A 16,756-nucleotide genomic window follows, 5' to 3' on the forward strand; every position below is an offset into this window, starting at 1 on the left:
ATGTAAAATAATGTGAGAAGTGAAATGAAGAACGCAATCTGCTTTATCTCCTGTTGTATTGCACAAGTTGACTACAGGTATTTACTTAAAAAGTAGCTACAAATATTAAGATGTATTGAAAAACGTTAAATAGCCTCAACGGTATTGATGGTATTGAAAAGAAAAATCCTATGGCTATTTCCAAATACCCCGGTATGTACGGTATACTGCCCAAGCCTAGTTGTCATTACATTAGCATCATCGCTAACGGCTACACAAAGTGGTAGACAAATGCTCAAACACAGGAAAGGAAATGTCATTACACATCACACCTTGCTGCTGTTGTCAAGCTAATCAAGGCCCTGATTGGTGAACCACTCATCCAGTCATAGCTCTATGTCTGTAGGCAAGGTTAGGGACACCTTCACACACAGTGCTTTAACGTAGTGTTTATAATATATACTGATCATTTATGAGGTAGTGGAAATGTGGTCATAATTTGTGCTCAAGGGGAAATCCCACAGATTCCTATATTTCAATGAGAAACTCATTTTAATTAGATCAGATGTGTTGTAACTGTTGACAAATAATTACATTAACGTATTTTGCTAAGAATGTGAGGGCATAGCAATTCCTCTAGTGGATCTCAAACCCAGGCCACCAGCAGCAATATTGAACTCCCTAACCACTGTCCCAATAAGGAATATCTCTAGGACATGTGCTTATTGGGCCAGTATAGTTTGGCTCTGTCCTGCCCAGAATAAACCCTACCCCTTCCTCCCTAGGCACTTGTGTAGATCTGAAACAACTTGATAGGTGGAAGGCTGTAAACAATAGGGTGAATGCAAATTAATCTCAGCTCTGTTAAAAGGACACTCAAGAAAAACTTGCATCGATCATAGTGATTCAGGAGTGCTTTAAAACAGGTTAACATGCCCCACCAACATTAGACAACTGTCCTGAAAGCCCTTAAATTGCTGAAATGAGTCAATCAAATCATATCCATGATGAGAATAGTCAGATTAACCGATAGATGACACGGACATGGTGGAGTAGCAGGAAGATGGGAGGACCGTTCAAATCCCCGGTGAGGACAGTAAATACTGTAAGATCAAACATGCACAATGTAACCATGTATGTCAACGTTTGTCAAATATGTAAGCTGAAAACGCGTCTTGTTTTGTGTGAGTGTCCCTAACCTTGCCAACAGACAAAGAGCTATTAATGGATCAGTGGTTCGCCAATCAGGGCCTTGATTGGCTCGGCAACAGGAACTAGGCTTGATGTGTAATTCATTAAGGCATGTCCTTCCAACGTTCCCGTGAAACTTTTAATTGACTTTTAATTCCGAGAACATGGCAACTATGTTCTGTGTATGTTTAGTGGGATGTTGATGGAATATTCTCCTAACCCTCAGAAAACTGGACACATGAATGTTCCTACAACGTTCCCATGAAACGTGTCTAGAACATTAAAATGGGATATTCTGAGAACATAGTAACCATGTTCTGTGTGTGTTTTGTTTGATGTTATAGAATGATCCCCTAACTTTTTCCCAATAAAGCAGCTGGTTTGAATCCTTGTGATCTCCATTTCAACAGACATTAAACACTCTGAAAACAGGTAGACATGATGTCACAAGCTGTTTTTTACCACTCTGTTCATTCTGGGGGTATGATGTCACAAGCTGTTTTTCACCACTCTGTTCATTCTGGGGGTATGATGTCACAAGCTGTTTTTTACCACTCTGTTCATTCTGGGGGTATGATGTCACAAGCTGTTTTTCACCACTCTGTTCATTCTGGGGGTATGATGTCACAAGCTGTTTTTTACCATTCTGTTCATTCTGGGGGTATGATGTCACAAGCTGTTTTTCACCACTCTGTTCATTCTGGGGGTATGATGTCACAAGCTGTTTTTTTACCACTCTGTTCATTCTGGGGGTATGATGTCACAAGCTGTTTTTTACCACTCTGTTCATTCTGGGGGTATGATGTCACAAGCTGTTTTTCACCACTCTGTTCATTCTGGGGGTATGATGTCACAAGCTGTTTTTCACCACTCTGTTCATTCTGGGGGTATGATGTCACAAGCTGTTTTTTACCACTGTGTTCATTCAGGGCCTTGATTGGCTCGGCAATGTCGTCACAAGCTGTTTTTTACCACTCTGTTCATTCTGGGGGTATGATGTCACAAACTGCTTTTTCTAATATATCACGTCCCTGGCCATTGTGTCTCCTTAATGAAGTGCGATGACATGACATAAACGTCGGCAGCACACACCTGAAGAACACTGGGAGGTGGTCTCCTATATGTCTCTGTTTGTTTTAGTGGAACTCACAGCTCGAGTGCTAGCTTCGCCGGCGGTGGGCACCGTCCTACCCATCACAACTCCCAGTGCCACACTGTGGTCAATCATAAATGGGCACCTCCCAGCATAAGGGTGATGCGTTCTGGGGGGGAAATGACTGAACTCCTGCCTTTTTGTTATTTTTCAATAAACTTCCAGGGAATTTGGTGAGACGGAGGGGGGATTCCTCAATTCCTTGCTGTGGAATGTACTAGATTCTAGAATGTTACTCAGCTGTGTCAAAACAAGAAAAAGAAGGAAAGGTGTAAGACTGAAATCGGATACACGGAAGTGACTGGAGTGTAGCTTCTTTGCAGCCGTTCTACTGTTCCCATGGCGTGGGAGGAGAAGGGGACGTTAGGGTGTTTTGAAGTGGTTTTAGGTTTGTGTGCCGCCGATCTCACCGATGCTTGCTCATTGCCTACCTCAATCTCTCTCTCTCTTTAGAAAATGTTGGATGAGTGCCAGGACAGGAGGAGCTGTAAGGTCCTTGTCAACAGTCGTCTCTTTGGGATGGACCCGTGCCCCAGCAGCAGCAAACACCTCATTGTGTGGTACAACTGCAGGCCTAGTAAGTTCCCCAAAGTCTCTTAATAGTTTAAACTCCTCCTTCAACTGTCTGTCTATCTCTCTCTCTCTGACACACTCAGAGAGACCTGCACGCACGCACGCACACAGAAAACCCCGGTGACAATATATATATATATATATATATATACGGTTTCAATCCCATTCCTACTAAATGGGCAGAAACGGAAGCGGAAGCCTATGTTTAGCCATGCACAGGTATTGAGGTGAGTGCCCATACCACACCTCAGGAATGACATGAATGGACTTAAGCTTGTGTCCCAAATGGCACCCTATTCCCTAGAAACAGTAGTGCACTACTTTTGACCAGGGCTCATAGGGCTAGTATGTAAAATATTGCATTACATAGGGAATAGGGTGCCATTTGGCACGCAGCGTTAGTTCCTACAACATTCTGGGTGGTGGGATTACTTCACTGTTATTCTGGGTCTGCCTGGAATTATACACTCCACTGTGAGAAGGAGAGAAAGAGGGAGGAAAGATGGATGGGGAGAGAGGTTGAAAGTTGGGATGGAGATTTCAGTGTTGTAGTACAGAAGGATTGAGAAAATGCTAAGGGCGCTTGGAAAAGGATGAATGGAAAGAAGTATGACAAACACACACTGGAATATGCACAAAAGCACACTCACATGGAAAACATAAAAGTCAAACTTCAGAGTAATCCTGAGACTGACAAAAAGGGTTAAAGTGTGTGTGTGTGTGTACAATAATACTAAGGTCTCTCTCACCCCATCTTCTAAACCAGATGAGTATAAGAGTAAGGTGGCGTGCGAGGAGGAGAGAATGAAGCTGACCTGTAAACGGGGAATGCAGATCGCCGTCTACTCGGCCATGTTCGGTCGAACCCAGCAGGGTACCCTGGAGTGTCCTACCCACCACAGGAGGGCGTCGTCCGTAGGTAAGACCATCACCCATGTATAGACCCTGGAGTTTTCCCTGACCACTTGCCCTCTGGGCCCAGAACTCTGGGCCTAAAGCGTCTTTGTAATGACGTAGACCTAGAGTTTCTCCTGGGTCTTAAACTTGGGGTATATGATGCATTGGTCCAGAGCCAGGCGTTATTGGCAGAGAGTCACTCGTCATTGGTGAGTGAAATCCATGCCAGGCACACCTGTGAGCTCTGGACCTTCACCTCCGACAGGCTGAGTCAAAATACCTGGCGGGTTCAATCGCTTTATTGTTGAATTATTTAAGGTTCCTTTCTCTTCACTGTGCTGGAGTTCTTTTAAAGATAAAGTAGGCTAGCGAAGGCAACAAAGTGTTGCTTACTGGAACACCCAAAGTCATCCAATTATTATAATAGGATTTGAAGCAATAGCCAACCCGCGTGTGGTCAACTATTTCAGCACCGTTTCGCGCTGCTCTGAGACCAGCATGGGGACTGGTCTTGATAAATCAATGAGATTTTGATTTTCACTGAATCTCTGTTTGGGTATTGGTTAGCCAACAATTAGGGTGTGGACATTTTAGGATTATTTTGCTCTTTGCTCGCTGTCACTTAGTAGCCTACTCCCGACCGGTCACTTGTACAGTGCCAAAAAACACAATGGAAAAATCACATTTACATAAGTAGTCAGACCCTTCACTCAGAACTTTGTTAAAGCACCTTTGGCAGCGATTACAGCCTTGAGTCTTCTTGGGTATGACGCTACCATTCTTCTCTGCAGATCCTCTCAAGCACTGTCATGTTGGATGAACCAGGTTGGTTTCATCAGACCAGAGAATCTTGTTTATCATGGTCTAAGAGTCTTTAGGTTCCCTTTGGCAAACTCCAAGTGGGCTGAAATGTGCTTCCATCCGGCCACCCTACTCTACTCATTGGGTTCTTGGTCACCTCCCTGACCAAGCCCTTCTCCCCCGATTGCTCAGTTTGGCCGGGCAGCCAGCTCTACGAGGAGTCTTGGTGGTTCCAAACTTCTTCCAACTTGCACCTGAGCTCAATTTCGAGTCTCATAGCAAAAGGTCTGAGTACTTATGTAAATAAGGTATTTCAGTTTGACTTTATGGGGTATTGTGTGTAGATTGATGAGTAAATGTTTTTATTTAATCCATTTTTGAATAAGGCTGTAACGTTACAAAATATGGAAAAAGTCAAGGGGTCTGAATACTTTCCGAAGGTACTGTATAGGGCTAAATATCAATCTAGAACAGGATTATCTATTTTGGATAACATTTGAATGGAGTTGTTGGAGAGAGACTGTGAGAGTGCTCGCAAGTACACTGATTTAAAGCAACAATAATTTAGTGATAGGCTGTTTTAAAACTCTGCAGCTCCAATTAAAATGAGTTTAATCTTTACAATGAAAAAACAAGGTGAACTCCAAAAGCCAGATGGAGATGGGTAAATTAAATCCACATTCGTTCTTAATATTACTGTAGCAAATGTAGGCCTGTCACCTGTCACAAGCAAAAAAGTTACCATAATGAGATGATAGGTCTACATGCATTGTGAACTGTCCCCACCCTGAGCGTTGATCGCATAGAATTTAACAGTTCCCTTTCATGCCATGATGTTCATATAAATAATTTATTATAATTGACCGGTTTCTCGCAGTTATTTATCCCTGGAAAAGGGAGGGGTTTTGGGTGGTAAATCTCGGTAACCGTGTACCCGCCATTCAACCCTATTCGTAACGCAGCATTAGATAGTGGTTTCGTCAATGTAGCACGTTTAGAGATCGATTTTATAGCCAGTAATCAAAAAGAATTAACAGATTTTAAAGATGAATAGATGGATATGAGATGAAAGGCGACTTCCTAGCAAGTTCAGAAGGCCAAGTTATAGCTCTGTAGGACATGGGGGCAGACATTTTGATCAAGAGTGACCTTTACAAAATATGCACGTTTTCTCAAACACTGAATATACAAATATGTATTTTACAGTTAGGAAGGTGGAAGGAATGTGAAATATTATAATTTGTTGTTTTATAAATGGATTATATTATATTTAGAGATAAAAACTAAGTTATTTCAAGCCTTCTTCATAATGTTTCGTGGAATAGGAAATATTTCATATTGTTATCATATCTGTACTGTGTACTTGAGCTTATGTCCTCAAAAGTGACTACACATCAGCATTTTATAACTGTTTTGACCAGAAAGGAGAGATGTTAACCTTTCTTGGAGTATGCAGCATTACTAGTTATTTTTTATGGTCCTCTCATGATGAATCATTACTTTTGGGGTTTACGTAGATTACTTTTTAGATTACATTTAGTTACATTTAAGAGGCTATACGGTTTCACTACCATTAAGACAGAAGTGTGTGTGTGTGTGTGTGTGTCAGACTTAGTTCACGGCTCTCTTTACAGCCTAATACACTCACGGTGACATATCCATCGTGCAAAAGAGCACAGATCTGTGCAAAAATGTGCTGAGTTCATTCATTTGAAACCTTCTCGACAATGGCCGTTATAGGGAGGGTTAACAGAACATTTTGCACAGATCTGTGGTCTTTTATATGACGGAAATGTCTCCCTCAATCCCTTCTTTTCTCATATTCTCCCTGTCATTGTTACTTTCCCTCTCTCACCCCTCCCACTGCCCCACAAACTGTTCACTTACTTGATCCCCCCGTGTCTTCTTGTCTTTGATGTGGCTTCCATGTCACCATGCAGAGGAAGTGAGGGTGCTTGAGTGACAGGCCAGACAGACAGTGTTAATTATCTTAATTGCTTTTCCCTTCCGTGGGAAAAAGAGACTGTCTGTGTGTGCTTGAGTTTTCTAGGTTGGTCTTTAAATGTGGTGTAAAATAGAGCCTGGAAGGGACGTACAGTACACTTGTGTTCTTCTTCTGTAATGAGGTCAATTGAAATCGTGTGTGTGTGTGTGTGTGTATGCCAACATTAACCCAACATTCACTAATGGAGAAATCAGAGAAGGGATGCCTGCTCAGGTGCTCAGGTGTGTGTGTTGCGGATTCCTGTCTGTACAGTGAAGAGCAGGAAGGATGTTGTTCTCAGAATAGCTTTCCAGCTCACGGAGTCACCTTAAAAGTATTGCTCTGGTTCTGTAGTCTGAAGAAGACTGCTATTCTGAAATCAACACACACACAAGCACACACGTGTACACACTCAGACATGCCCTGTGATCTGTGCGCTCCTCTTATTTGGAGGGGGTGGCGGTGGTATCAGAAGAATCTTCAAAGTGAGGGGGACAGGGCCAAGTTCAGGACTCTGTCATCTGACCCATTAGCATCACACACACACCCTGACATCTAAATTGTCCTCAATGTAACTTTGGCTAGACAATGGAAGATCTATCTAATACCAGCAGGGCTGCAGTCAGTTTTGTTTACAATTCAGTCAACTCAGAAAGTGAATTCAAATGCAATTAATAAATTGGAACTGAGCCCTTAAATTGTATGCTGATTTGAGTATGAACTCACAGAACGTTATGGGGCGGCAGGGTAGCCTAGTGGTTAGAGCATTGGACTAGTAACCGGAAGGTTGCAAGTTCAAATCCCCGAGCTGACAAGGTACAAATGTGTCGTTCTGCCCCTGAACAGGCATTGAAAATAAGAATTTGTTCTTAACTGACATGCCTTTCTGTATTGGAACAGTCCGTGTGTGTTTGACTCTGGTTATCTCTATAATAACAGAGTCGGAGACCTTGTGCAGAAGTGACGAATCGCTTGAATGCCAGGAAATGACACAGGAGGGACATTCACAAAACATGATTGTTTTCATGTGACTCTGACTCAACAGATAATCTGATATCAGGTGTGTACAGTTTACAGGCGCGTGCGTTTGTACCAATGCGTGGTTCTACAGAATGTTTATTTTTATACAGTACCAGTCAAAAGTTTGGACACACCTATTAATTCAAAGGTTTTTCTTTATTTTTACTATTTTTCTACATTGTAGAATAATAGTGAAGATATCAAAACTATGAAATAGCACATATGGAATCATGTAGTAACCAAAAAACGTTATATTTGACATTCTTGAAAGTAGCCACCCTTTGCATTGATGTCAGCTTTGCATACTCTTTGCATTCTCTCAACCAGATACATGAGGTAGTCACCTGGAATGCATTTCAATTAACAGGTGTGCCTTGTTAAAAGTACATTTGTGGAATTTGATTTACTTCTGTGACATGGTAGGCGTGGTATACAGAAGATAGCCCTATTTGGTAAAAGACCAAGTCCATATTATGGCAAGAACAGCTCAAATAAGTAAAGAGAAACGACAGTCCGTCATTACTTTAAGACATGAAAGTCACTCAATTCGGGAAAATGGCAGGAACTTTTAATGTGCCGTCGCAAAAGCCATCAAGTGCTATTATGAAACTGACTCTCATGAGGACTGCTACAGGAAAGGAAGACCCAGAGTTACCTCTGCTGCAGAAGATACGTTCATTAGTGTTAACTACACCTCAGATTGCAGCCCAAATAAATGCTTCACAGAGTTCAAGTAACAGAAACATCAACTGTTCAGAGGAGACTGCGTGAATCACGCCTTCATGGTCGATTTGCTGCAAAGAAACCACTACCAAAAGACAATAAGAAGAAGAGACTTGCTTGGGCCAAGAAACACGATTATTAGACTGGTGGTAATCTGTCCTTTGATCTGATGAGTCCAAATTTGAGATTTTTGGTTCCAACCGCCGTGTCTTTGTGATATGCAAAGTAGATGATCTCTGCATGAGTGGTTCCCACCATGAAGCATGGAGGAGGAGATGTGATGGTGTGGGGGTGCTTTGCTGGTGACATATCTTTTGAATACCACCCTACCTTGTCACAACAGAACTGATTGGCTCAAACGCATTAAGAAGTAAAGAAATTCCACAAATTAACTTTTAACAAGGCGCACCTGTTAATTGAAATGCATTCCTGGTGACTACCTCATGAAGCTGGTTGAGAGAATGCCAAGAGTGTGAAAAGCCATCATCAAGGCAAAGGATGGCTACTTTGAAGAATCTCAAATATATTTTGATTTCTTTAACACTTTCTGTTGTTATTTCATAGTTTTGATGTCTCCACTATTATTTGAGAATGTAAAAAATAGTTCAAATAAAGAAAAACCCTTGAATGAGTAGGTGTGTCCAAACTTTTGACTAGTACTATACACACACACACACACACACACACACACACACATCATCTTTATACCTGCTTCCATGTGATAGGAGTTATGGGCCTACTCCCACACATCATAGTGTTTTTATAGTCATGTGCTACTGAGATGAATGTCACTACAACGCACACACACTGTCATCTTTATACAGAGCATGATTAGTCATTTTGTAGTGGTACAATCAAAAAACAGAAACAAGGTGATTAGAATGGTTTAATGTCAACGTTTTCAGCACGATGCCTTTCTTAAGACCGGTCTCAATTAACAATGCACTGGAAGTGGCCATCAGGGATGGGGTCAGTTCCATTTCAATTCATTCAATTCACAAAGTAAAGAGAAGCATTGAGGATAATTGGAATTACTTCCTGAATTCACTGAATGTAAAGGGAACCGACTGTGTTGTGGTCCCTTTGAAATTCATTTTCAACTGTTAGCACATTTTTCAACACCATATATATTTGGACAGTGAAGCTACAATGAAAAATGTGCCTCTACATTCCAGCGTTTTGGATTTGAGATCAAATGTTACATATTTGGCGACAGTACACCTTTTATTTTCCTACGTACCTGTTTTACTGTTGAGGAATGAAAACACTCGATATGAGGACTGTATAAGCTGTTGCCAAACTGACCGGTGGTCAGTGTGTCAGGCCGGTTTCGTGCAGAGAGAGAGTTTAGTGAGGGGCGAGTAGTGGGGGTTCGATGAGCAAGCTGCGGAACCTATTGACGTGTGAAAGCGTTACTCCGCTCTGGTTTCCCACATTCCCACCACGTTCAGAACCTGCCAGGGCAACACATCCTGGTGGGGAATTACAGCGTGTCCGATCTGGCCTGGGAGCGTTCAGGAACGTCTGACTGGCAGACTCTCCGGGGTTGACACGGATGTTGGGATGGCACTCTGCTGGGTTCTCCTGACTATCTATAGACCATGCTGGGTTGAATCTGGGTCGGATGTTTAGACATGTGTTTCTAAATGGCATAGTTCACTACCGACCTGGAAGTTAACGGTTGATTCATTTGATTGATTGATTGATTGATTTTATTCAAGTGTCACACGCCAATTGGTGCCCAGCACATATGGGTTCATAAGACACTATTTATTTAAGTACACAAAACGACATAGTCATTTGAGGGTGGCACTTCAGAATATTTTCACTCTCTCACCCTTACTTCCTCCTTTACTTCAGTTTCTAATGGCTCAGTGGGTTAGAGCACAGGACCAAAACCAGAGTTGTGAGTTTTATTCCTGCCTGGACCACATACTGATTAAAGGTGTCAGTTAATGTTGCCAGTTCTGTAAGTTGCTTTGTATAGAAGTGTCTCCGAAATGTATAAGGACACAAGGCGAGACCCAAATGCAGACACAGGAGGCAGATGGTTGAGCTCCGATATTTATTCTTTCAAAAGGGGTAGGCAAAAGGCAGGTCGAGGACAGGTGAGAGTTCATGTCAGAGTCCAAACAGTACCAGGTGATAGGCAGGCTCGAGGTCAGGACAGGCAGAGGTTCAGTGATCAGGTCCGAGTACAAACAGTACAAGGGGATAGGCAGGCTCGAGGTAAGCACAGGCAGTGGTCAGGCATGCGGCTTCGGCGTCAGGACAGGCAAGGGTCAAAACCAGAAGAAAAAAACAGGAAAAAATAGGAGCAAGGAGAAACGCTGGTAGACTTGGCAAAACAAACTGGCACAGAGAGACATGAACCACAGGGATAAATACACTGTGAACTAACGGGGAAAACAGGACGAACTGGCACAGAGAGACATGAACCACAGGGATAAATACACTGTGAACTAACGGGGAAAACAGGACGAACTGGCACAGAGAGACATGAACCACAGGGATAAATACACTGTGAACTAACGGGGAAAACAGGACGAACTGGCACAGAGAGACATGAACCACAGGGATAAATACACTGTGAACTAACGGGGAAAACAGGACGAACTGGCACAGAGAGACAGGAAACACAGGGATAAATACACCGGGGACTAATGAGGAAAACTGGACACACCTGGAGGTGGGTGGAGACAATCACAAAGACAGGTGAAACAGATCAGGGTGTGACAAAATGGCGATATTATTCTTTAAATCATCAAGTAGTAATTTATCTAAATGGGATCTCCACTATCATAGCTTCCTCCAATTCAGTAATTGTCTTACTTCAAAGAAAGGATGAAGGATTCAACTGGTGTCTGTGTTGCTCTTTAGCTCCTGAGTTGGGCTATTTTAGCTGTGACCTCCATCATCATTCGTCCTGAGTCTGTTGACGCCTGAGGAGTAGCCTGTCCTCTCATCTCTCTGGGGCTGGAGTGTGGGATGGCAGTACACACACACAGGCACCAACACACACACACACACCCACACACACACCCATGTACAAATGCACGAGCACATGAACACACACAATGTGAGTGAGTTCAGTAGTGTCTGTTTTCAAAGGGAACTGCCCCATCTCTCTACAACTTGGTCTGTTTTGGGTTTTTATGGTCTGTGTCTGCCTAAGGGCATCCATGCAGAACCAGGGGCAACATTCCCAAATGGTTTTGTGGGTGTCCGGTTGTCCCGACCAAACCTTGGTTCAAATAGTTCATTTTGTTTTCTTTCAAATACTTGGACGTATTCAATTGGGCTAGCCTGGCACATTAGAAAAAATGGAATAGTCCTAAAAGTGCAAACTCACCAGTCTGGCAATGCTAAAGGTATACAATTCTGAGCCCTCCTTACCCAGCAGGCCTTAGAAAAGCAGCCATGGGCACTTATTCATAAAGTGTCTCAGAGTGGAGTGCTAATCTCGGATCAGTTTGACCTTTAGATCACAATTAATATAATTACATGGACAGGAGGACCTAGACAGGAGGATCCTAGATCGCACTCCCACTCTAAGATTTTTTGTGAAAACGGGCTCTGGGCTTCTTTACTACAGCAGTCCTTTTATGATTCTGTGGTAAAAACTTGACTGAGTTGCTATCATTAAATGCATATTAGTAATATATGATATATGAGTAATATATCAGTAATATATGATATATCAGTAATATGATATATGAGTAATATCAGTAATATATGATATATCAGTGATATATGAGTAATATATCAGTAATATATCAGTAATATATGATATATGAGTAATATATGAGTAATATATGACATATGAGTAATGTGTGATATATGAGTAATATATGAGATATCAGTAATATATCAGTAATATATCAGTAATATATGATATATCAGTAATAAATCAGTAATAGAGTAGAAGTCGGAAATTTACATACACCTTAGCCAAATACATGTAAACTCAGTTTTTCACAATTCCTGATATTTAATCCTAGTAAAACTTCCCTGTTTTAGGTCAGTTAGGATCACCACTTTATTTTAAGAATGTGAAATGTCAGAATAATAGTAGAGAGTATTATTTATTTCAGCTTTTATTTCTTTCATCACATTCAAAGTGGGTTAGAAGTTTACATACACTCAATTAGTATTTGGTAGCATTGCCTTTCAATTGTTTAACGTGGGTCAAACGTTTCAGGTAGCCTTCCACAAGCTTCCCACAATAAGTTGGGTGAATTTTGGCAAATTCCTCCTGACAGAGCTGGTGTAACTGAGTCTGGTTTGTCGGCCTCCTTGCTCTCACACGCTTTTTCAGTTCCGCCCACAAATTTTCTAAAGGATTGAGGTCAGGGCTTTGTGATGGCCACTCCAAAATGTTGACTTTGTTGTCCTTAAGCCATTTTGCCACAACTTTGGAAGGATGCTTGGGGTCATTGTCCATTTGGAGACCCATTTTTTTAATATTTTTTTTTATTTCACCTTTATTTAACCAGGTAGGCAAGTTGAGAACAAGTTCTCATTTACAATTGCGACATGGCCAAGATAAAGCAAAGCAGTTCGACACAGAGTTACACATGGAGTAAAACAAACATACAGTCAATAATACAGTATAAGCAAGTCTATATAGGATGTGAGCAAATGACGTGAGATAATGGAGGTAAAGGCAAAAAAGGCCATGGTGGCAAAGTAAATACAATATAGCAAGTAAAACACTGGAATGGTATATTTGCAGTGGAAGAATGTGCAAAGTAGAAATAAAAATAATGGGGTGCAAAGGAGCAAAATAGATAAATAAATTAAATACAGTAGGGAAAGACAGTTGTTTGGGCTAAATTATAGGTGGGCTATGTACAGGTGCAGTAATCTGTGAGCTGCTCTGACAGTTGGTGCTTAAAGCTAGTGAGGGAGATAAGTGTTTCCAGTTTCAGAGATGTTTGATATGGGTCTGGAAGGAGAGTTTACAGTCTAACCAGACACTTAGGTATTTGTAGTTGTCCACGTATTCTAAGTCAGAGCCGTCCAGAGTAGTGATGTTGGACAGGCGGGCAGGTGCAGGCAGCGATCGGTTGAAGAGCATGCATTTAGTTTTACTTGTATTTAAGAGCAATTGGAGGCCACGGAAGGAGAGTTGTATGGCATTGAAGCTTGCCTGGAGGGTTGTTAACACAGTGTCCCAAGAAGGGCCAGAAGTATACAGAATGGTGTTGTCTGCGTAGAGGTGGATCAGAGACTCACCAGCAGCAAGAGCGACATCATTGATGTATACAGAGAAGAACCCTGTGGCACCCCCATAGAGACTGCCAGAGGTTCGGACAGCTGACCCTCCAATTTGACACACTGAACTCTATCAGAGAAGTAGTTGGTGAACCAGGCGAGGCAATCATTTGAGAAACCAAGGCTGTCGAGTCTACCGATGCATAGCAGAGAAGGTATGGTGAGATTCGAAATGGTCGGTAATCTGTTTGTTGACTTGACTTTCGAAGACCTTAGAAAGGCAGGGTGGGATAGATATAGGTGTGTAGCAGTTTGGGTCAAGAATGTCCCCCCCTTTGAAGAGGGGGATGACCGCAGCTACGCATTTGCGACCAAGCTTTAACTTCCTGACTGATGTCTTGAGATGTTGCTTCAATATATCCACATAATTTTCCGTCCTCATGATGCCATCTATTTTGTGAAGTGCACCAGTCCCTCCTGCAGCAAAGCACCCCCACACCATGATGCTGCCACCCCCACATCATGATGCTTCACGGTTGGGATGGTGTTCTTCAGCTTGCAAGCCTCTGCCTTTTTCCTCCAAACATAACAATGGTCATTGTGTCCAACAGTTCTATGTTTGTTTCATCAGACCAGAGGACATTTCTCAAAAAAGTATGATTTTGACTTTGTCCCAATGTGCAGTTGCAAACCGTAGTAGCTTCTTTCTTACTGAGGGGCCTTTGATGTTATGTCGATATAGGACTCGTTTTACTGTGAATATTGATACTTTTGTACCTGTTTCCTCCAGCATCTTCACAAGGTCCTTTGCTGTTGTTCTGGGATTTTCGCACCAAAGTACATTCATCTCTAGGAGACTGAACGCGTCTCCTTCCTGAGCGGTATGAAGGCTGTGTGGTCCCATGGTGTTTATACTTGCGTACCATTGTTTGTACAGATGAACGTGGTACCTTCAGGCGTTTAGAAATTGCTCCCAAGGATGGACCAAACTTGTGGAGGTCTACAATTTTCTGAGGTCTTGGCTGATTTCTTTTGATTTTCCAATGATGTCAAGCAACTGAGTCTGAAGGTAGGCCTTGAAATACATCCACAGGTACACCTCCAATTGACTCAAATGATATCAATTAGCCTATCAGAAGCTTCTAATGCCATGACATCATTTTCTGGAATTTTCCAATCTGTCTATAAAGGCACAGTCAACTTAGTGTATGTAAACTTCTGACCCACTGAAATTCTAATATTGTGAATTATAAGTGAAATCATCTGTCTGTAAAGAATTGTTGGAAAAATTACTTGTGTCATGCACAAAGTGGATGTCCTAACCGAGTTTGTTAACAAGAAATTCGTGGAGTGGTTGAAAAACTAGTTTTAATAACTCCAACCTAAGTGTATGTAAACTTCCGACTTCAACTGTATATAATATATGAGTAATATATGAGTAATATGTGATCCTACACATTTGCTATTACCTTACCTGCACTTTTAAGTGTTATCTGGGATCCTTGGGATGCCGGATAGCACATACCTTTAATGTACACCATTGGAATAGATGTGGTCACAGCATGTTAGTACATCAGACAATATCTTCTGAATCTCAAGCGTAGAGAGTAGAGGAGGAAAGGAAAAGAGCCTTCTGTCCATTTCCCCCAGAAAAAAGAGGAGCCTCATCTGTACATCCTTCCCCAGAGGATGAGAAAAAAGAGCGGTGGATCTGAAGATGTAGGAGGGGGTCTGGCAGGCTGTTAGTGATGATGAATGAGCGCCCCATCTATCACTCTGACAGTGTCTGTGTCCCCCCTTCTCCCCCTTCTCCCCACACACCCTTACAAGATTGGGTGTCCCTTTTCACAATGGGGGGGCCTGCGCAGGATGTCCCTGGGATGGGTCAGGACAGAGGCCCCCGAAGGAGGATAATGGGGGGTCAGAGCCTTTGTGGGGAAGAGTGTGTCAGAGATGTCCCGTTCTCTGTTCTTGTGAGTGAGTCTCTCCCTACTTTGAGTCTATAGAAAATGATCTTAGTCAGTGTTGTACGTTGACCGGGGCTCATATACCGCTTTGTGCCTCGACTGAAGTGCCGACGATTCTTCAAACACTCTCGAGAGAAATAGAAGGATACACACAACACTTAATTTGCCAATAAAACGAATTGCATCGATACAGTTGCGGTCAAATATATTGGCACCCTTGCACTATTTCTCCTAAATTAAGTTGAAGTTGAATTTCTACATTTGCAGAAACAATTTCATTTTTGGTGAACTTAAGTTGGATAAAATGATTGGCACCCTGGAGTACTTGTTTTCACAGTCTGGCCACGACAAGGCAGGCTAACACTTTTAGTAGCCATCAATGATCTTGATGCGGCTGTCAGAATGAGACCGAGGTGCAGCGTGGTGAGCATACATTTTCTGTCATTTGTTAGAATGTTGCCAAAAAAAACGACCGTGAAGCTTACAAGGGCTATAGTAACCCTGACAAAGACAACTTCCCACAATGACAGAAGTGGAAAAAAGACTACCTAAGTATGATTCCCAATCAGAGACAACGATAGACAGCTGTCAGGGATTGAGAACCATCTAGAAGAAAAAGAAACGCACACCTATTAAGACGAGGTGCTGGCTAGCGGAGTGGAAACTTGAAAATAAAAGAGAGCCGCACACTCTTGGAGCTCAGATGCCAAAAAAAATGTAATACCAACGTTTCGACAGCCAAGCTGTCTTCATCAGGGTATAATCACTAACACTGCGGGATGACTCGTTTATATAGTGTCAAAACACACAGGTGTCTGTAATCATGGCCAGGAGTGGCCTAATATCATTGGTTAATAATCAAATATTAAAATGTCATACAAAGAACAGCATACAAACAAATGGATAGTATACGATCATAGATTAATTTGACTAGACAAGTTTACACACAATTACAATGGCAAAGTCACAATAATCACAAGAATGGCTTCAGATCAATGTCTACGTTGAGACCGAAGGGCGCAAGGGTCTTTAAATTAAAGCTCCAGGCAGCCTCTCGTTTTAACAATAAATTATCAAGGTCACCCCCTCTCCTAGGGAGGGTGACATGTTCGATGCCAATATAACGCAGAGACGAAATCGAGTGGCCTGCCTCCAAGAAGTGGGCCGCAACTGGATAAGTAAAGTTTTTACACCTAATGGTGCTACGATGCTCTGAAATACGTACTTTTAATTTGCGCTTTGTTTTACCTA

The 16,756-nt window shown here is 42.1% G+C and overlaps 1 protein-coding gene across 1 annotated transcript in view; it reads left to right on the forward strand.

Moving 5' to 3' along the window:
* The window catches only part of LOC110521998 (protein eva-1 homolog A), a 160,330-nt gene that overhangs the window by 42,596 nt on the left and 100,978 nt on the right, over positions 1–16,756 (forward strand). Inside the window, exons 3-4 of the mRNA XM_021600038.2 lie at positions 2,777–2,900; positions 3,663–3,815. Of these exons, the coding sequence (XP_021455713.2) occupies positions 2,777–2,900; positions 3,663–3,815 (277 nt within the window). The remainder of the gene's footprint in view (positions 1–2,776; positions 2,901–3,662; positions 3,816–16,756) is intronic.

Source organism: Oncorhynchus mykiss, chromosome 4 (assembly GCF_013265735.2).
Source record: "Oncorhynchus mykiss isolate Arlee chromosome 4, USDA_OmykA_1.1, whole genome shotgun sequence".
Taxonomy (NCBI): domain Eukaryota; kingdom Metazoa; phylum Chordata; class Actinopteri; order Salmoniformes; family Salmonidae; genus Oncorhynchus; species Oncorhynchus mykiss.